The 21,580-nt window shown below is 39.1% G+C and overlaps 1 protein-coding gene across 3 annotated transcripts in view; it reads right to left on the bottom strand.

Moving 5' to 3' along the window:
- Nucleotides 1–21,580, bottom strand: part of PARP8 (poly(ADP-ribose) polymerase family member 8) — a 168,629-nt gene that overhangs the window by 47,467 nt on the left and 99,582 nt on the right. For all 3 annotated transcript variants that reach the window (XM_066240639.1, XM_066240649.1, XM_066240633.1), the window contains 5 exons: nt 21,190–21,267; nt 19,941–20,035; nt 9,740–9,800; nt 9,095–9,185; nt 2,129–2,195 (listed from right to left, as the gene is read on the bottom strand). In XM_066240639.1, the coding sequence (XP_066096736.1) occupies nt 2,129–2,195; nt 9,095–9,185; nt 9,740–9,800; nt 19,941–20,035; nt 21,190–21,267 (392 nt within the window). The remainder of the gene's footprint in view (nt 1–2,128; nt 2,196–9,094; nt 9,186–9,739; nt 9,801–19,940; nt 20,036–21,189; nt 21,268–21,580) is intronic.

Raw genomic sequence — 21,580 nt, 5'->3', positions numbered from 1 at the left:
AAGATTGCAGCAAAATTTACATGTACTAGTAAAGTCAGAGTCATTGTAGTTCCCTGACCCGAGCCTGAGACTCCTGGGACACCTACTCCTCTATACCAGGGAGGTCTGGATTCCTCCTCTCCTAGGAAAGGTGCCACACTGTTCCCTACCCCCCGAGAAACCCGGCGAGGGCTTGCCTAGTCTCGAGGGGATCACGGGCACAGGAAGGGAACATGTTAAAATGGCTAAAGTTGCCTCTGCTTTCCTATCTAGACATTAGCATCCTAAAGGGCAACTTCAACATTTACAACCAGGAATTCCTGAACTTGGATACCTAGGTCCCTAACTTAGGTCTTGGATCCAAAGAGGAGAGCGTGCCAGCTGTTTCCTGTGAGAAATGCAACATCTCATGTTTAATTTCAACGGCGATCTGAAATGGGCATATGAGCACCTCCAGTTTAACAGCCACCTCCTCATCACAGAGCCACCAGGCGAATCCAACACTCATGCTGGTGTTTGCGAGGCTGTTGTAATGATCAAGTGAGTCACCACATGTGAAGTGCTTAGAACAGAGCTTGCCTTATATTAAAGCCCCACGTAAGCACTTGCTGCTGCTGCTGCTAAGACCCTGTCTTATTGCCAGAAACACACTAGACAAAAATCCCAGAAACAAGCTGAATGATCATTTTCTATTTGCGAAAGACAAAACTGCAGAGAGGGCCTAGATTCTCAATCTGCCTTCCTCACTTGCTGTTATCTATCAGGAAAATAACCCCTTTACAGTTAGTGTTTGTGTCCTCTTATGACTTATCTTAAGGACAAGATCAGATTTTTCAAATCGTATCATTTTAGACTAGAAGGGACCTTGAGGATCATAGCCAAATCCAGGTATTTATAATGAAAGAAACAAGCATGTATCTATAATTAGACTAAAATATATCAAGGATCATAAAAACAGAAGTTCAAGTCCATATCACCAAACTTTTTTCACATCACTAAAATTGATCCATAGAAGTCAATGACTTTTTTAAAAAATGTTAGTCACTTGGAAATATTAATAAAATAGGTTTCATATTCGATATGGCAGTTAAATGGTGACTACAGCTGCATTGCTTTCCTTAATTTCTGAGGGCTGGAATTATACACATCATTTCTTTTTACGAGCCCTAATGATATACTCGGAAGCTGTTAAGGAATGGAAGGAAGCCATTCATTCCTAGACTTCTGTGCTTTTATAATTCGTGTCTTATTTGGATCAACCTCATTTCACTTAAAAAAAAGTTCGTAAGAGGCTTACGAAAGCTCATAAAGCAGCGGTAGGGTATTTTGGGTGATGACAGTGCATCCGTGGGGGCTCACCACCTGTAACGAACGTCCACTGGTGGGGGCTGTGATCACAGGGAAGCTGTGCAGGTGTGGCAGTGAGGGGTACATGGCCACCCTCTGTACCTGCCCTCAATTTTGCTGTGAGCCTAAGGCTGCTCTAAACAATATCAAGCCATTAAATATTACATAAAGTTTTAAAAACAGGGAGAAAGTTGGGTGGAGAGAAAAAGACTATCACAGGAGGGAAAATAAAGATGTATCCAGGTAAGGTGGTACCCAACTCGGATAAAATAACAGAGAGGCAGGCTCCATGCTGGGCTCCATGCTGAGCTCCAAGACCCACAAGATATAGCTCAATGCAGAAAACAGAATCTGATGGAGAAAACAAAACCAATTATGCTGGAAAAGCACACCTAAAACCCTGTATGGGGAAACTAAGAAAATAGCCCTTATGAGCTCTTATAAAGAAAACACTGCATAATGTCATGTACTAAAAATCTACTGTAAACTGTATTTAGTTACTGAGATACAGACTGCTACATACTTAGGGGTTTTTCACTGATACATTTTTAAACCAAACACAGGGGACTTGCAAGAAATTTTTCCTTTCAAAGGTGACCCACATAAATCACATTTGAGCAATGCTGCCTCAGTGGCCAGCCACCAAACCCAGGGACAACTGCGGGCTCTGTCACCTGTGCAATCCCGTGGGAAGCTTCCTACTATGTCTATAACCTCAAGACAGTGAGCAGGGTAAGTCTCCTATTTTATCAATGACGTTCTCTCCAACAGAAAGTGCTATTTTATTCTTTGGAAGACTTACTTTTTCAGCTGATGTCCCAATCCAAAGCGCTCTTTGGTGGAGATCTGAAAGACATCAACAGTGGGCACTGCAAAGGAGAAAATCAAGTCAGAATGTGGAGCTGGAACCCAACCGTTAGCCAGGAGAAAAAGAGAAGTAACGAAACTGTGTGTGTACATATGAGACATTATATATGTGTGTTTATATGTTACACAACATGTAATATGCACACAGAAAAATAGCGTGCAGTGCTATACGTTGCTTTTATGCTTTGTGTAAAGATTTTTCTTGATTACTGTATATTATGTACTAAGGTATATAGTATGTTTCTATATATAAACATATACCGCTCCCAAAAATTAGGGAATATTTCAAAATGAATATAAAGCAATAAACAAAAGAAGCATTTGACTTTGACTTTTTTTTTTCATTTTTCTGAAGCTGGAAACAGGGAGAGACAGTCAGACTCCCGCATGCGCGCGACCGGGATCCACCCGGCACGCCCACCATGGGCGACGCTCTGCCCACCAGGGGGCGATGCTCTGCCCACCATGGGCGTCGCCATGTTGCGACCAGAGCCACTCCAGCGCCTGAGGCAGAGACCACAGAGCCATCCCCAGTGCCCGGGCCATCTTTGCTCCAATGGAGCCTTGGCTGCGGGAGGGGAAAAGAGAGACAGAGAGGAAGGAGAGGGGGAGGGGTGGAGAAGCAAATGGGCCCTTCTCCTGTGTGCCCTGGCTGGGAATCGAACCCGGGTCCTCCGCACGCTAGGCCGACGCTCTACCGCTGAGCCAACTGGCCAGGGCGACTTTTTTTTTAGTAAACAAGAACATCAGAAAAGCAAACAAGTCAAAGAAAGTTGTTCAATTATGCAAATGAGATGCAAAACCAGCTTTTATTTCATTGGTGAAAATGCGCTACACAAAAGGTTGAAAGTACTAGAGTATCTGCACGTTCCCTGATCCGCTAATTTTTGTGCGCAGTGTATGATGTGTATAAGAATGATCTTCCAAAAAAGAATATTAAGTATACATAGCAATGTGTAGGACAGTGAACACTATTCCTTCAGTGGAAGAGAGGTTTGTTTATATATGTGTGTATTTGTATTATATACACACACACACACACACACATACATAAATGTGTGTGTGTATATACATACCCCCTTTTCTAGAACAAAGTAATGGAGGATGAGCATAAGGCACAGGAGACTGACTTCTCACTGACTATACACACCTGTCACCGGCTTCACATTTCTACCAAATATGTGTGTTTCTGTAGGTGAGTAACTAAGCTTGTGAAATGAATAATCTCTCAAGGTCACTCATCACTCATCATTCATTGGCTTTAAAGAGTAGCTGACAGAATATACTAGTAAAATATTTTCATGGTTTTAAAAAAGGTGAAAGTTATTCCATTTTTCCTTGTCTCATATAATTTAGGTTGGGAGAGGTTGCTTAAGACATGTGGGAATTATTCTACTACTCTGTGTAAACACACAGGTACCAAAAATAAAATGGTTTGCACACACACACAAAAATATTTCAGTGTTAGCTGTTTACCACTTTAAGGTAAAAGTGCCCTCGTCCCTGAGATCAGAAACGAGACTTATGCACCAGCAATTCTGGAAAAAAAAAATACAATACTATAAGAATCACAACAATCTGTGTTTTTACTTAAAGTGCATTTTCCCAGGTACAATGAAAATAACGCTTAACTTAAATACCAAAGTGGGTAAAGAGGTGTATTTCTTCAGGTCTTATCATTTCTGGCCACTCACAGATATATGGTGAGATTAGCCCTAGCCAAATATGTATTATAGTTCACAGAAGTATTAGTCATACAACCCCAAAGCCCAGGAATAAACGCTTTTCACAAAGAACTCTTAACTAGGTCAGTTTAAACCCTGGATCAGCCATACATTTTTTTTTTTTTTGGGTAACTTAGTTTTACTATAAATGCTGCTACCGTCAAAGACATATTACCAAATACAGGCGAGACATTTTCTCATTTTTTTTATCTGTGTGCAATAATCCAAATCATAATGCAAAATGAAACCTAATTGTTTTTTTCCTGGAATAATAAATTATATGTCCCTCTTCAGTATCACATCTCTTGTTGTTGCTGTGTATTTCACATTAACTCCCACTTTAAAACCATATTTTTTCCTCAGATCTTCTCTAAGAAAAAGATAAACTTTGGGGAAATTTACCAGTGAGACGGCAAAGTGAGCAAATAGTCTGGAACAAGCACCATCACAACCAGCGCATTAGGGAAATGAGGATATAGCAAAGGAAACAGAATCTGGAAATGATGCCATCCCCATGAGATGAACTTCCGGAGAATACAGAACAGAAGGAACTATCTTAGGGGCCCTACAGGGCTGACCGAGAACCCCCACCCATTCTATGAAGAGGCAGAAGCGAAGGCAGACCACCACTAACGCAGCATCTCCCAAGAAAGCGGCAGGTGAGCGGTGGGGCCATGCGCCCCAGGGCAGTTTCTGACAGGGCTAGACTGGCAGGCTCCCGCCTGCAGCCGATGCTGACTTCTTTCTTGCCCTGTGACCCATCATCTAAGGTCAATGTAGACCCTAAGTAAAGATTTGGGGCAAAGGATTTAGTATGAAATTGCTCTTAAGAGAAATCAATAGGGAAGGGGAGGAAGACAGAAAACAGGTCAAGTCCCTGCTTCAGCCCGGTCCTGTGGGGAGCGCTGGACCATATATATACTTCACCACAAAGTCTGTCCACTTTCAAGGCTATGTGGCTGGGCTGTGGTGTTCTCATGTCCGTCACACCACAGGGGCAGGGCGGAGGTGAGGAACTCCCTGGGGAGGACAAAACTCTCTGTGTCCACGGGGAAGCCCAGTAAGGCACGAAGACCCTGGAAAGAGGAGTCCTAGAGGCTGGGGTATGTACCAGCAGTCATGCCCACCCCATCCCGCTGCCAAACTCAGAACTGTTGTATTGAGAGGAAAGTAAGTGTGGAATTCTTTCTTCCATCTTCTTAATGGGTGAAATAATCCACAAATCACACTAATATCTGAAAGAAGTGCATTGCAACTCCCGCTTCAACACTGAGCCAAATGAAACTCCATCTACAGGAACAAAACAATCAATCTTGGACCAATACTGATTTATGTTCACAATGAAATTCAGAATAATACTGTCTAAATAAAATGAAAGCAACTGATAAGAGGAAATAATATGGTAGCATAAAGATGATAGTCAAATTAAAAAGAAATAGAGAACATTAAATCAATGACTGAATCATAAAAAAAATTCACTTAGTGGATCAGAAGACAAACGGAGAGAAATATCCGTCCTCCTTGGAGGTGAGGGATGCAGGACTGAGGTCAATGATCCCCAGCAAGGAAGATGGAGCCGCCAGATCCCATCCACACTCGTCAGATAAGCAGAGAAAGCAGGAACAGCCCAGGAATTACAGAAAAGGTGTTGGAGGTGGATTGAGACTTATGTGTATCAATTAAAGAATATATATATATAAAAGAATAACAAGGAGAAAGAGAAAAAATAGCTCAGTACGTACATATAACAAACACAAAGAGCAAAATGGATTTCTTAAAAAGGAGCAAAATGAAAACACTCCAGATATAAACTAGTATTTTTTTTCTAAAGTATTTTTGCCTTTTCTGGGGGAACTGTTATGACCTCATACATTTATATTTGGTCAAGCTTGTCTCATTCACAAAACGAAGTGTCGTTCTCAGGTATGAAGCAGCATAACCCTCACGTTTCTTTGGCTTACAAACTATAAAATATGTAAATCAACTAATAGAGATGAAAAAATTAAATTATGGATGAGTTGTAATACTACATAAGTAATATTGAATAGTAAAATCATCTAAATGTGAATTAAAATCAAATTGTTAAAATATTTCTAAAACCATGCAATTATAACAAACCTGTAAAGAGATATTGTGAAGGAAAATGTCTGCCTAAAAGTTGAAGATTATACTAAAAAATGAGTAGAGAGTGTGTGTGTGGGGGGGGGGAGGGGGGAGTAGAGATGAACTGACCCAGTTCTGTTCCTAACCCCAATAATTCAAAATTTAAAATGTTCTGACTTGAAGACTCCTTTTCCTTTAACCATTATCACAATAAAATTAACTAAGCACATTTCAAATCATTAAAGAAAAAAAATACGCCTTCAGGTTGGAATACTGTGCAGCTACCACAAATCATTTCATTTTAGAATATCCAATGATCAATTAAGACCTAACATTAAGATGCATAACTACGTATCAATTCAATGCCAACTGTATGAAAATAAACCATGTATGTATAGAAAATAAACTATTTGCAATTTTCTCTGTATAGAGGGATTATGAAAAATCATTTTTCTTCTTTATTACATTTATATGTATGAAATAACCAAAATAGAAAATAGAATCTTTTTTAAAATGAGAGATTTTCCTCTATATTTCATAAACATAAAAGGACAGTTAATTTTTTTAAATGTAAAACTAACAGGAGAGGTAAACACCTTAACGCCTAAAGAGAAATGTGCTGAGACCACACACAGCAGAGTAGATGCCGCAACGTTGAGGCGTGCCATCTACGTCCCTGCCCCTTGATTCTGATTGGTTCTTCCACTACTGTGATCAACGGAATAGAGTGGAACATTCACTGAGCCTTTTGCCAGGTAGCACCCATACCCTGTCTTTTGGAAATCCTTGCTTTCAGACCCCAGGTACCATGCTACAACAAGCCCAAACCAAATGAAGAATTCACACGTAAGATGACACCTGCATCAACTTCTAGTTACCTGAAAGTCCAGTATCTTGAGCATCCAACCTAATGGAGCCTTTAATGACACAAGCCTCACCCACCATCTATCTAACTATATACAAAAACATGGGGGGCTCCAAGCAAGATCTGCCCAGTTAAGCCAAAGAATGGTGAGAGATGAGTCGTTTTAAGCCACTAGGTTTTGGAGTGGTTTGTCATGCAGCAGTGGATATCTGAAACAATATGAATAGATACAGTTGTGTGTCTGTGTGTGGTGTGTGTGTGTGCATGCATGTGCCTCTGTTAGTAGACAGAAAAAAAGAAAATTCAGTAAGCCTTAGAAAGATTTATAATAGGATCTTTTGTTGTAAATTAGCTATCAGTTGAGATAGAGCAAAATCATGCCTTCAGTACTGGAAAACAAGAATATTATTAGGATCTCCACTTTCAAAAACAGAAATGTTACACTTGGGCTAAATGCATCAGTAATCAAAGGTGACATAACACATTAAAATTCAATCTCATAATGAGAGACAGAACTCCATCTAAGGACAACCCAAAATATACTTACTGAGCTTCTACATGCAATGTTCTCTTTCAGGTTTTAATGTGCTTACTTCATGGCAACTTGCCAACTTCTGAAATCTAGACAATTAAATGTCTTATGTTTCTCTTTCTATTAGCCATAAAGGCAATAAACCATCTTTGCCAGGGTGCAAGTGTACTTATTTATTTTTTTAGAGGCAATGTTTTTATTTTAGAGATGCAAGGAAAGCGATTTCAGAATCTACTAATTTAAAGCAAGCAGCTATATACAGATAACAAAAGCAGCAACATCTTGTTACAGCTCAGCACACAGCCTCCAGGGGAAACAGGCGTGGGGCAATGCATATTTATGCAACATTAAAACCAGATAAATAATATTTTTCAGGGATTGGGGCGCGGCAGAGAGGAAATGGAAAGGAAAGACCAATGTTTCCCAATGCTTTCGATGTACAATGCTCAATTTCTCATGTGAGCCATCCATGGGTAAACCAGTTCGAGCATCAAGAATGTGTTGTTTAATGACAGCTTACTTAACTCAGGCTTTAGACTTTCTCGGTATCAACAATTAGTTATTTGGGACTTTCCTGTTATGCAAGTTTTATTAAAAATACACATAATAATCAACATTGAAGGTTTTAATAATCAAAAGCATAAATCCATTGCTACCAAGTCATTATTTTAAATGAAGACTATGCTACAATCATAATCAGTAAAATACAAGTATTTAAACTGAATATTTGGCCTGACCAGGCGGTGGCGCAGTGGATAGAGCGTCGGACTGGGATGCAGAGGACCCAGGTTCGAGACCTCGAGGTTGCCAGCTTGAGTGTGGGCTCATCTGGTTTGAGCAAAAGTCTACCAGCTTGAACCCAAGATCGCTGGGTCCAACAAGGGGTTACTCGGTCTGCTGAAGACCCGCGGTCAAGGCACATATGAGAAAGCAATTAATGAACAACTAAGGTGTTGCAAGCGCAATGAAAAACTAATGATTGATGCTTCTCATCTCTCTCCGTTCCTGTCTGTCTGTCCCTGTCTATCCCTTGCTCTGACTCACTTTCTGTCTCTGAAATAAATAAATAAATAAATAAATAAAAAATAAAGACTTAAAAAAATACTTTAATAAACTGAATATTTGCATTTGACCCTGTAAACTCAGTATCAATATTGTGAAAGGGTTACTATTAAATAGATACTGCAGATGAGATTTGCTGACATCTTTCTGAGAGTTCTTAAAGGGACTGTTTGATGTTGTTACATAGCACAAATGTGATTCAATAAATGTGGCATTACACATTTCTTAAAAACTGAATGTTTTCCCTTAACCAATATGATAGCACCAATTTTACTTTCTCCTATTTCCACATACACTGTGATGTGATACATTAAAACACATTAACTCACGGAGATTGTGGTCTAGTCACAGTAAATACCATGTGATCTTTCCAAAACGGGAACACCAAACACACTACCAATCATGGTGCTGCTTACTCAGACCTAGTTCTGCAGCTGTATTTTCCTTGCTAAACACTGTGATGCCTGTTTCCTCTTACAAGATTAATCACACATGTTGTATTGAAATTACCATTATCAGGACAGGTGCAATCATGCTCAAAATTGCCAAATGAACAATCTCATTTTGCTCAATGCACTAGTTAAGTATTCAAAATAATAAACAAAGAAAACCAACCTGGGCCGTTTAAATACTGTGTAAGTGAACAGTGTAGTCGGACAATTATAGGTTCTGTTCGAATCACTTCCCAAGCCACAGCAATCTCCTCCTGTGCAAAGAAATAGATTTTAAAGATGGATTAGTCATCTTTCAGAGCTCTTGATGTAGTCTGCCAATTAAAAAATATTTTTAGGCCCTGGCTGGGTTGCTCAGTGGATAGAGCATAGTCCCAGCACAGGAGGTCACAATTCAATCCCCAGTCAGGGCACATAGAAGACGCAATCAGTGAGTGCACAGCTAAATGGAACTAAGTGGAACAATGATTTGATGTTTCTCTCTCTCTCTCTCTCTCTCTCTCTATATATATATATATATATATTAAACTTATTTTTAAGACATGCATAAATCATTAAGGCCGGCAAATTATCTCATTGATTTGTAAAAAGAAAGCCAAAGCACTTTTAATTTTGCCTTTTCCCATGAAAATGAAAAGGAAAGGAAACACATAAAATATGTTTCTTCAACCTGTCATAGCATTTCTTCAGAAATCACTCTGAAAAAGCCAATATGATACTAATAGTATTATAAAAGAAAAAAAAATTAAATTTCCACCAAGAAACACATTATTTAAGTGTAGCAATCACATTGCATAAATAGACTTACATCAAGAAAGCTAACATCAATATGCAGATCAATGTCTACGTCATCAATGGCTCCGTATTCCCTGAAAACAAAGATGAACATTAATTTTTTCATTCCCTTAAAAGGAAGAGTGTCCAAGGTTATTTTAAATTAAAATTTTAATCATGAATTCTCATCCCTGATTTCCACAGATGGTTTAGAGAGGACAGTGGGCCTGAGCTAACTAACTCCATCCAGCTGAACTGAGTCTCCTGTGACCTCTTGTAGATCTCTTTCCATCTTTCCTCATGGGTATGAATGCATCCATTTAAGAGTTGCTTGGTTCCTAGTTTCTAACATCCCTGGTTTTCTGTAACAATCTTCTCATGTGACCTCTCTGTTTTCACTGTGCTCCCTTAAGGACGCTGAGCTGCTTCTGGGAACAAGAAAGAGGTTTCTGAATGAAGAAGAGGCAGAGAAATAATTTACTGCCCCAATAACGTGTCCATGAACTTTCCTTCCACCTTAGACATCAGTGGTTCTGAACTGATCCAGGTCCTCCGGCCACTTAAATGTCACTGTGTTTGCACAGGCAGCTCTGAAAGTCTGACCTCGCCAAATTAAAGCAAGTAATCGCTGTTCTGTTCCCCAGAAGACACGATGAAGACCAGCTCTCCTCCAGCTCGGGCAGTGCCACTAAACAGCATGGTTACTGAAAGTTAACAGAAGAGTAGGAGAACAATGGTTTCTATGTTCTCTATATACACGCATCTCTACTTTTGATATTTTAATAAAATTCTGGTTATAAACGCTATACATAGTGAGGGAGACAACTGTAAAGATAACAGAATGACAGAAGTTAATGGTCAATATTTGTTGAGCACTTTGTGCTAGAAATTGCCCTCGGGATTTTACAATCCATGTGCTTGCTCACAGTGCGCTAATTTATATAGGCATCACCCAAGGTCCAAAATGCTCAAGTCAGACACCACCACTCTGGAGCAGAGCTGAGATTTCAATACATCTGTGTAAGTGTTTAATCAGCTCAATACTCAATAAACTATCACTTTGTGTTGGAAATAAGGTCCAATATCAATGGATGATCTCATTAGGGTCCCATCAGAGCTTTCCCAGAAGAATACTATTCTTATCCTCATTTGCAAATGAGACAACTGAGGTTTAGGACAATACAATTTGTCAAAGGACAGATAAAAAGTCAGTGGAAAAAAATCAGGTGTTGAGCTCATTTCCAACTTCAACACCATCAAGTACTGTATCTGGTACAGAGTATGTAGTACTCAAAGAAAATTTCTGTGTATTATACATAGATCCATCAAGGAATGCTAGTATAGTACAAAATTGTACCACTTTGAGAGCATTGAGAGAAGGCATTTTTTGAAAACTAAAAGGTTTCTGTAATTTGATAAATAATTTGACAATCTAGGTAGTCTTTTTTTACTTTTGATATCCAAGACCAAAAATTGCAGCATATTAGACTAGAATAACTTAGCCTCTCTGCCTTCTCCATTCTCCCTTTAAAAAGACATCAAAACACTGAGCACATTTTCATTATTTACTTACAAAATTGCACTTTTTATTTTCATAGTAATACTGTTAAAGTTTTAAAAGAAGAAAAAGGATAAAAACTACTCACATAGCAATTTTTTCAAGTTGCATGCATCAAAACACCTGCTATTCAGAGTAAGAACCTTTATAATCTTATGCAAAGTCAGCGTGATATGCAAACTTAGATATAAAATATGCCAACTTAGTTACGAAGCTATACAGAAACTAAGACAAGAGTAAAAACCAAGCATGTGAAGCACTTCTTTTATGCCTCTAGTTCAGGGTTCAGCAAACTTTCCTATGAAGGTCAAGACTGTAAACATTTTAGGCTTTTCCGGCCACACGGAGTCTCTGCCACACATTTCTCTTGTATTTATTTCTTTCACAACCTTTGAAAAAAGCAAACACTATTTGTAGCACATGGGCTGTTCAAAAACAGGGTCCGTGGCCCAGTGGTCATAATGCGCTGACTAGAACACCAACAAACTACTCATAAACAAGATGTCGAATATTGAGAGTCAAGCATGTTAAAGGAAAGAGCCACTAACTGTGATGATAAGATCAGACTCCCAAAGATGTTCAAAAGACACTTCAGTGGGTGAAGAAGCCGTGACCACAACCATTCCCCCAAAATTGTAATACGTGCAAACTATTACCTGGAAGAATGTATGTAACAGCAGAAAGGGGGGGGGGTGAGTAGACCAATAAAAAAATAGTGAAAACTATAACACATTAGCATGATATTTTTCAAAAAATTACCTATTACTAACAAAGTTGATCAAAAAATATTTAATATCCTGAGGGAAATGTTCAAATATACCACTTACTGAGCAAGTTGACTATAAAAATGTATGAAAACTAAAATACCTTTTTAAAAAAAGTAAGATAGAAATAGGTAAAGCAATGAAGTAAAAAGAGTACTTGTATATTAAGTGTTTATAAACTGTGGGTAAAATTTACTTTATAAAATGTGTTACGTTTTTTCTAAAAATGTGTGCTTTTTCTGATTACCCAGGTAACACAGGCTCCTTCCATTAAATGAGAAGTTGGAAAACTAACAGGAAGGATCTGTACCACCACCGCCCAGATAATAATCCTGCTTCTGTCCCACTCTGGGCTTCTTCATACACTAATGCGTCATATAACATGGACAACATATTAATGACCATACAATACGTGAAGATTTTTGTACTGCTCTTTCAACTCTGTGTTTCTTCCAGACTGTGGAATATTTTTCTAAACCATACATTTAAATGGCTGTCTCTGTATAAATAAAATTGCACAATACAACATTAGGATGCTTTAGATCCTTTTTTCTATACTATAAATATTCATCAAGAGCTCCCCAGATAAAAATCTACCTGCTTCTGACAGAATTCCTTAACGAAATAAATCGCATATCTATATTTGGGAGTCTTGATCTATGTGTGCTGTTTAATCACTGCTTTGAAAGTTTAAAACAATGTCTCACCACACCAGCCAGAGGAGCACAGTGACCATCTCCCCACGGCCTCATCGTCACCGGGCATTCTGTATTTCTGCTCATCTTTGCCTGTGTCATAGGGAAGGATCACTTTTGTCTGGATTTAGTTATGATGGCAAAACTTCGTAAGTTTAGAGGCAGAGAGAAAGAAATCAAAGATGAATATCAGAAAGAACCTCACCCACGGTTGTTTTGTTCATAAAGAGATTTCCAGACACCTTCAACACAATTTTATGAGTTGGAATGTGACATGCATTCTTTTAAAAAACTTTTGCTATGTGAATTTTAAGGTATTCTATCCTGGATATCTTCAACACTTTCGGCTGGAAGTTAGTCCCTTCCCAGTTGCTAACACCACCAATGTCTCTCAAAGAAAAACAAAGGGAAATAAAGGCTACTGAGCTGTCAGCCCATCAAGCAGAGCAGAGTACAGCCTCCCAACTTGAAGGGGCAGAGGCCTTAAAGGTTTGTAACAAACTGGACCCTGCAAGTGTAGATCTGTCCACAGGTACCCTTTCTGTTCCTATGTCACACTTCAAAGAATTCACAACAACGCTGTGTATGGCAGGTTCTGCTGTGATGCCCTTTATACAATAATGCCAGTAACTTCACATCCCCTGCTGCGGGATCACAAAGCGGGAGCACAGTTGGCCCAGGCGCGGCGACCCAGGTCCTCAAGATGGCTTCCACATCTGAGTAACTCTCAGCTGACCCAGAGCTCGTGAATTGCAGATGCAGAACCCAGGTGAATGTCCGGGAGAGGAATGCAACTTGAACGGTGAAAACAGGTATCTGATTGTGTCTAGAACACTGTACTGGGTTTATAATAGCTTGAAATCAATTTCTGTGCTGCCTGTATTTATTCACTGGGAAGAGATTGCAGCAAATCGAGCATAAATACTATTTGAAGATAAGGGAGAAAACAGAGAAATGATCTGATGCTGCTGTGTCCATCTGACACGTGGGCTTGCAAAGGAATTGCTCCACGGATTTCTTCCCAGACACCTGAGCTACTGCCTGGGTGGACATGGCTTGAAATCTGGCCATTTGATTTCAAACGTTTCCATGCAACCTAGTTTATTCAAGATCAGGGTAAGGCAAAAGTAGGTTTACAGTTGTTAGAATGGAAAGTGATACAATAATAAATAATAACTCAAAAGTAAATTCTGTGTTTCAGGTACTCAAAACGGTAAACCTACTCTCCCCCCCATATATAAAATACATTTTTTTGTGAACATGTATTTTTGAGGCCCTTTGTGTTGGCAATTCATGCTCCTTTTACTGAAACTAATCAGGATGACATCCTCATTAATGAGGCATCACATATATTCTCATAGTAAATTAAATATTAGACTCTGTTGGCTCTCCTTTTTTCTACAAAACTACAGTGTTTTCATTATTATACTGTTGCGATGTTTTATAACACTATCTGATCAAAATGAGCCATGAATGTACTGGTTATAAAATATATATTTTAGATATCTAGCTTTCCTTTATCAACTGCCAAGGAATTTACATGTATACACTCACATACTGAAACTCTACCGAAGATTCTTGGGAAATAAACCTCTACTGCTATTTAGTTACATTTATCTTCAAAAAGCCTGATTACAATCATCCACCCACAAAAGCACTCAAAACCCCCAACAGTCACAACTTCCAATCTTCCAACCTACATGAAACGTTACTCAGAATAAAAAGGGAAGACTATATCATTCATATGAGTTCAATATTTTTTAAATGGAAGATGATGGTATGTCATAAAGCAAAGCACACTTCATATGGGCTGTTAAGTTGGAAACCTCTCAAAGAAGTGATCTGAATCCCTTTGTCCCTGACCAAAGGAGAACTCTGTGACTTGTAAGTGCCTTCCTTTCTCAGTGAATGTCACATTGTTTTCAGATGGCACTCACCAATGTTTTTTATACATATACCACTACAGGAATAAATATATAATGAAAAAAGATAAACTACCCTGATTTTCCTGCATGATTCAAGAGAAGACATACTGGGACTAATCGCAGGCTAACCATGGTACCACAGAGACCCAACTCCCTTCCTGAACAAGAGCAAGAGCCTATGACTCAGAATCGTCATCGGTGTTCAGGGCAGACACAACCAGCATCCTGCTGTCGCTGTGATGAGGTACAGCTGAAACCACCTACTTCTGTTAGTGTTTCATCAATTGCTCTTTGTTATCCTCTTGCAAACTTTCAACTCAGTTCCGCCTCAGTCGAGACGGTCTCTGTTATTTCCACGTCTCACGGGGTCCTGAGAGGTGGTGATCTGCCTTCCTCATTAGACGTCACATTAAAAAGGAAATGACACCAAAGAACCTATTATGCACATTGAAGCACTTGTGCTCTTCAAACTCCATTAAGTTCTTATAAACCTCAATTAAGTAAAAGAACAGCTAATTAGAACAGACTGTTTTCAACAGACTGGGAACTCTGCAAAGAAGATGAGTCGAAGACCGGATGCCTAACTACGCCTTTTCCCATGTGTCCAGTCCTTGGCATTTGAGAACATTCAATTCAACCTCATTTATTTTAAGTAAATCAAACTCAGCCTGCTGAGATTCACCTTTGTATCACTAGGCCTCTGAGAGGCTGATCATCCTGGAAACATCCTCAGTCGGTAGAGAAAATCTAGAGCAAGCAAGAATGTGGCTCGTGTTCACATAAGATTTGAATTGGGTCCAAACTTGGGGAGTGATATAGGCAAGGGGAAAAATGATCACAACCTTTTATGAGTCCATTTCAATGAAATTCCAAATGTTTATCTTATTTCAACAGTTGATGCATTTTCAATAATTGCATTAATAAAAGAGAATACTAATAGAAATTATCACAGACGTTTAATAAATGCTTGCTAAAAATAAAGCCCCAAAATTCATATATACTTGGCAGTATAAGTGAGGTCTAGAAAGCATGGAAATAATATATCTAAAATGTTTGAAACTATGAAAGCAGTCAAGAGCAACAGTGGAAGTCACGCCAGCTACTGCAGGAATCCGGGCTGCGCAAACATGCTCAGGGTGCAGACATGCCCTCAGTGGTAACAAGAGCATGGGTGACCTCAGCGGTGATCCGAGAGGGTGCATGTGACACCCCAAAGCAGCCACTTAGATCTGAGCCTACCAAGGCAGCCCCGGCATTGGTCCAAATGGGCACGCGGGCACATGCGAGCCTGACAAGGGCAGCAACAATTGTGGAGGTGGGCAGGAACGAGCAGCACCTGAACCCAAAAGCCCCGGGCAGCAACATACAATGGGAGCTAAAATGCCTGGATAGAATGACACCTGAGGCTAAGAAGTAGGCCACATCTAATACCATACCTAATCACTGAATTACAGTACTGAACCCAACAAGTAGCCAGCAATAAAAGACAACAGAAGGTGGATTTTAGGGGAACTTGAACTTTTAAAGTAACCTCTCCCAGGCCAAGAGTAGATAAAAGTAAGCCTAGGAGTGCAGCTGATATTTACAATGGCACCTGGACCCAGCAGAGGTAGCCACAAGATCTGGATCACCTGTAGCCCCCAAAAGGTGGATAAGAACCAGTCACAGGCAGTGCCCCCCCTCACTGATCTGCCCCAGGCCCCAGCCAGGGAAGTCCAGGGCAACATAGACAAAATGGTAAGACAGAGAAGTGCAATCCAAATGAACCAACAAGAGAAACACCCAGAAAATGAGCTGAGTGAGATGGATATAAGCAAACTACAGGATGCAGAGTTTAAAATAATAATTATTAGAATGCTGAAAGATCTTAGAACAATGGATGGTCACACTGAGCACATAAATAAAGAAATAATAAGTATTTAAAAGAACATTGAAATAATAAAGAAGAAACAGTCAGAAATGACAAATACAATATCAGAAATGAGGACTACACTAGAAGCAATTAAAAGCAGGCTGGATGAAGCAGAGGATCGAATCAGTGATTTAGAATATAAGATAAACAAAAACATGGAAGCAGAGCAGCAAAAAGAGAATGAAAAAATCTGAGGATACTCTAAGAAAGCTCTGTGACAACCTAAAGAGAAACAACATCTGAAGTTGAACAACATCTGGAGTTACTGAAGAGAAGAGAAAGAACAAAAGATAGAGACCTTGTTCAATAAAATCATAGCTGAAAACTTCCCAAAATTGATACAGGAAAAAGTCACAGAAATTCAAGAAGCACAAAGAACTGCATTAAAGAGAAACCCAAAGAAATCCACACCAAGACACATTATAATTAAAACAGCAAAGCTAAGGGATAAAGAGAAAATATTAAAAGCTGTTAGAAAAAAAAAGTCTATCACCTACAAGGGATCCCTCATAAAGATGACATCCAACTTCTCAACAGAAACACTTGAGGTCAGAAGGGAATGGCAAGAAATATTCAAAGAAATGCAGAATAAGAGCCTACACCAAGACTACTTTATCCAGCAAGGCTATCGTTTAAAATTAAAGGAGAAAAAAAAACTTCCTAGACAAAAAAAGAAAACTCAAGGAATTCATTACAACCAAACCAATGTTTCAAGAAATGTTAAGGGGCCGGTTATAAACAGAACAAAGGGGGAAAAGAATATAGCAAAAGAGGAATATAGCTTTAAAGAATAAAATGGCAATAAACAACTACATATCAATAATAACCTTAAATGTAAATGGATTAAATGATCCAATCAAAAGACAGAGTAGCTGTGTGGATAAGAAAACAGGACCCATACATATGCTGTCTACAAGAGACACACCTCAAAACAAAAGATACACATAAACTAAAAGTAAAAGGATGGAAAAAAAATATTTCATGCAAATGGAATTGAAAAAAAAGCTGGGGTAGCAATACTTATATCAGACAAAATAGACTTTAAAACAAAGGCTATAGGTAAGAGATAAAGAAGGTCACTACATAATAAACAGACCGATTACAACAAATGAGATCAAAATAGTTATCAAAAAACTAAAGCCCGGGGCCTGATGGCTTTACTGGTGAATTCTATCAAATATTCAAAGAACTAACTCCTATCCTTCTCAAGCTATTTCAAAAAATTCAAGAGGAAGGAACATTTCCAGGTTCCTTTTATGAGGCAATCATAATTCTGATTCCAAAACCAGTCAAAGACAACACAAAGAAAGAAAATTATTGAACAATATACCTAATGAATTTAGATGCTAAAATCCTCAACAATATATTAGCATATACAATGGAATACTATGGGGCCATGAAAAAGAAGGAAATGTGACCTTTTGGAACAACATGGATGGACCTGGAAACTATTATGTTGAGTGAAATAAGCCAGGCAGAGAAAGAAAAATATCATATGACCTCACTCATTTGAGGAATCCAAGGAACAATGTGAACAGAGGAATAGAATTAAACCTGAAGGGAAGGGGGGAGGGAGTATTTGGGAGGGGAGTAATGGAGATGTTGAGGGGAATAGAAAAAAAAAAAAGGAAAAGAAAGCAGTGAACACATGCTAAGGTGATCCTCTGAACCAAAACACGCATTTCAAGTAAAAAGAAGTTGAAGTCCATGTTGTGTTGTATGACTAATTATATCCCACAGACATTTTTTTTAGTGTGGCAGGAGGTTAAATTACTGTGATTAAAATTTTAGACTTTCAAACAAAATTCAACTAAAGTTAAAAGGTTAATCATTGTTTTGGACTATGTATTGATGGTTCTTATTGCCTTCTTGATCATATTCATTCTAAAACACTATTGATCATCCATATTCCCTAACCTGGAGCCAAAGCAGGGGGTCAACTGTGAAATGATCATTTGATTTTGCTAAAACTTTGAAAACTGCAAAGACTTGTTTTTCCAATATAATCCAAATCATTCAATTACAGCTTAACATACCTCCATGAGGAGAGAGGGTTTGGGTAGATAACCCCAGCTTATTTAAGCTGCAGGTAGTTGGGAGTTTGTTTCCTCAGGTAAAACAAAAACATTTGGCAATCATAAATAACTTGGAGCTGTGTAGGACCTCCCAACTAAAAGGACACCCTCTTTGGTCTCTCAAAATCAGGACACGTCCACTGAAAATAATGTAACCAGATCATGGATGTCACCACTGAGAACAATTCAGAATCCACCAGTCTGAACTTCAGGTGTGTCCTGTGCTATGCTCAAGACTAGAGTACAAACATGATATAAAAAAAAAAAAAAAACCCAAAATAAACCAAACAACAAAAAAGGGGGCTGCCCCAGCATCCACAGGATTCAGAGTCTAGAGGGGAGGAGGAAGTAAACCAATAGACGACAAGACATGAAGTGTGATGGGAGTTCAGAGGGCAGAATAATCCGTATTGGAGATGCAAAGGCTCAAAAGAAAGCCAACCTGTGGAAGGGGGTTAGAATAAAGACCACAGGGGGTCTGAGAGGAAATTGCTTCTGCATAAGAAGAGTGCTTGTGCACACATCCAAGGTCAAGTGGACTACAGCATATGTGCCCAACTGGAACAATTCTGGTGTGGGTGGAAAAGGCTGGAACCGAGGTCGGGCTGGGACAGGGGTGTGGATCCCACGGACATCGGAGGCTACCGTTTAGGCAAAGAACAGAAATCTGAACTAATCATATCTGGCTCATGGAAGGAAACCACCATGGTGGTACAGAAAGGGTTTTCTTAAGTTAAGGACAGAAAAGAAAGGTAAAAGGTGGAGTCTTCTGAGAGATTAAAAAGGAATAAAACATGGTCTAGAAACTTATCATTAAATATTACATTAACTGCAGAATAAAATGCATTGCCATTTAAACAAATGGTCCAAATGCACATCTCTCTTTCTCTTCCTGTTGCTGAGAGGCCACACAATGCCCCCAGGGCAGTTTGGTCACCTGTGGTCGTGCATTATTTACTTCTATTGTTCACATGAATGTGTTATGAGAACAGCATTGACCCAGCTGGCCAAATCTATTATCGGAATTGAGTGTGACACTACTTAGGACTGAATTGTATCAAACTAACTCTCCCACATAACTAATTTTTTAACACAGTCAATGTAATTTTAAAACATGTACCAAAAAAAGGACCTGTGTAGCCATAATGAGGCCATTTGGTATAAGCAGAAATACAATAAAATCTCTCAAACATCTTCAAACAAAGAAATGAAGCCCCAAGAAAATTTTCACATCAATAACTCCCATAGAAACCTGTCGGGGCTTAGGGAATCATCTCAGCATTTATTTGCAGACAGCCTGTCTTACCTGAGAGAGACCGCGTGTGGCCCGTAGATCTCCCTGACAGCAGACAGGTCAGCCTCCAGCTGGGGGTGTTTGTGCAGCTCCCCATCGTAGTTCACCTGACAGAAAGGGCGAGGCACAAGTGACAGGGTGAAGAAGGGGAGCAGGACCTGCACACAAGCCACCACTTGGATAGGTCCACATGTGGGCATTGTCTCCACCGCCCTCACTGAACAACATAGATAATCCAGCCATACATTTGCTCAAGTTCTTAGCTTCACATATGTCTAGTGGAATGTATTTCTGTTCAAAGGTCAAAGGAGACTATTTTGATATGAAGAGAATGCAAATGTTGGAAGGTTCTCTGAAAACGCCTATACCGAGGAAAAACATTCACTTCCCCTCTGTGAGAATGAGCTGTGTAAACAAACATTAAAACAGGAAGAACTGCTTTGCATAATGTTGAAGTATTTTGTTGGTCAAAGAGTCGTTAAGAAAATACCCCAGAGCTGACAAGTTACTAGTTTTTCATTCTGAATGAATAAACTGACCTGCATTCCTTCGTGCATTAATAACTTTGGCTGTAAAGCACCTTTCTACATATTACCTTTCTCATTATTCTATCCAAATTACAAAGTCTAGTTGATCAAAAACTTTACAGAAACAGAACAAGTCACCTTATATACCCACACCCTTAAATCAGTTGCTCAGTTTAGCATTTTAGCATTATCCTGAAACAACATAATGAATTCTCTTATAGATATGCTTATGTGGCTATGCATTTCTGTGTCTATAAATTATGATGTTTCTTCCTAACGATTTTCCAGCAAACATTTTATAAGAGAAAAAGGAAAACAGGAAACACAAGTAACACTCTATTACGAGTGCCCCTTGATTTTTATAAAGTTCAATCATGGTCTATTCAAAACTAGCAATTCATGCTTTTGTTGGTAAGGTCGTCATTTCAAAAAGTGACCGAGCACAATATACTAAAGAAATGCAAAAGTCAAAAGCAGAACAAAGCGCCAGGAGCAAAATCACTCTGACGAAGTAGGACAACGACAAAGTCCAGGGGTGATTACCGTCAGGGAACTGCAAAGGCAACTGAGAAACTGGAGACTCCGAGGAAGAGATAGATTATAGGGATGTCCTAGTTGGGTACAGAGCTCCGAACAAACACTCAGGTCTCTTGGATCACAGGCACAGACTTCCACCGGGACATCAAGGGGCTGCTAACTTGGAGGGCAGGGATGGGGAGGATTGGTGTGCTTACCTGTCCTCCGTAATAAAACTCTTCAGAGTCGTTATCACCTTCAGAGTCTTCTTCCACTGTGCTATTCTGTCTTGACTCCTTCAAATAACAGAGTAAGAACACAATTTCAATGGTCTAACTAGTTTTCCTCCTTCTGTAAATAAAGTAGCAAGTGGCCGTAACAGGTGGGTCTTCACATTATCATCTGGATTTTATGTAGAAGCATTATTGGGGCAGAACAAGCTAAATAAAACCCAAAAAAACAACAGGTAGTAAGACATGGTTTGGTGGGTTCATTAAAGCTCTCTGTACATTTTTTTTTACTTCAACCCTGCTTAGCCTGAGTTGTATAAATATTTAATATTTGAGGCATATATATATTTATTATATATAAATAAATAAATTATATATA

This window comes from Saccopteryx bilineata, chromosome 1 (assembly GCF_036850765.1).
Source record: "Saccopteryx bilineata isolate mSacBil1 chromosome 1, mSacBil1_pri_phased_curated, whole genome shotgun sequence".
In the NCBI taxonomy this organism is placed as follows: domain Eukaryota; kingdom Metazoa; phylum Chordata; class Mammalia; order Chiroptera; family Emballonuridae; genus Saccopteryx; species Saccopteryx bilineata.
Note: the sequence above shows the minus strand (reverse complement) of the source record. Positions and strands in the feature narration are given on the sequence as shown.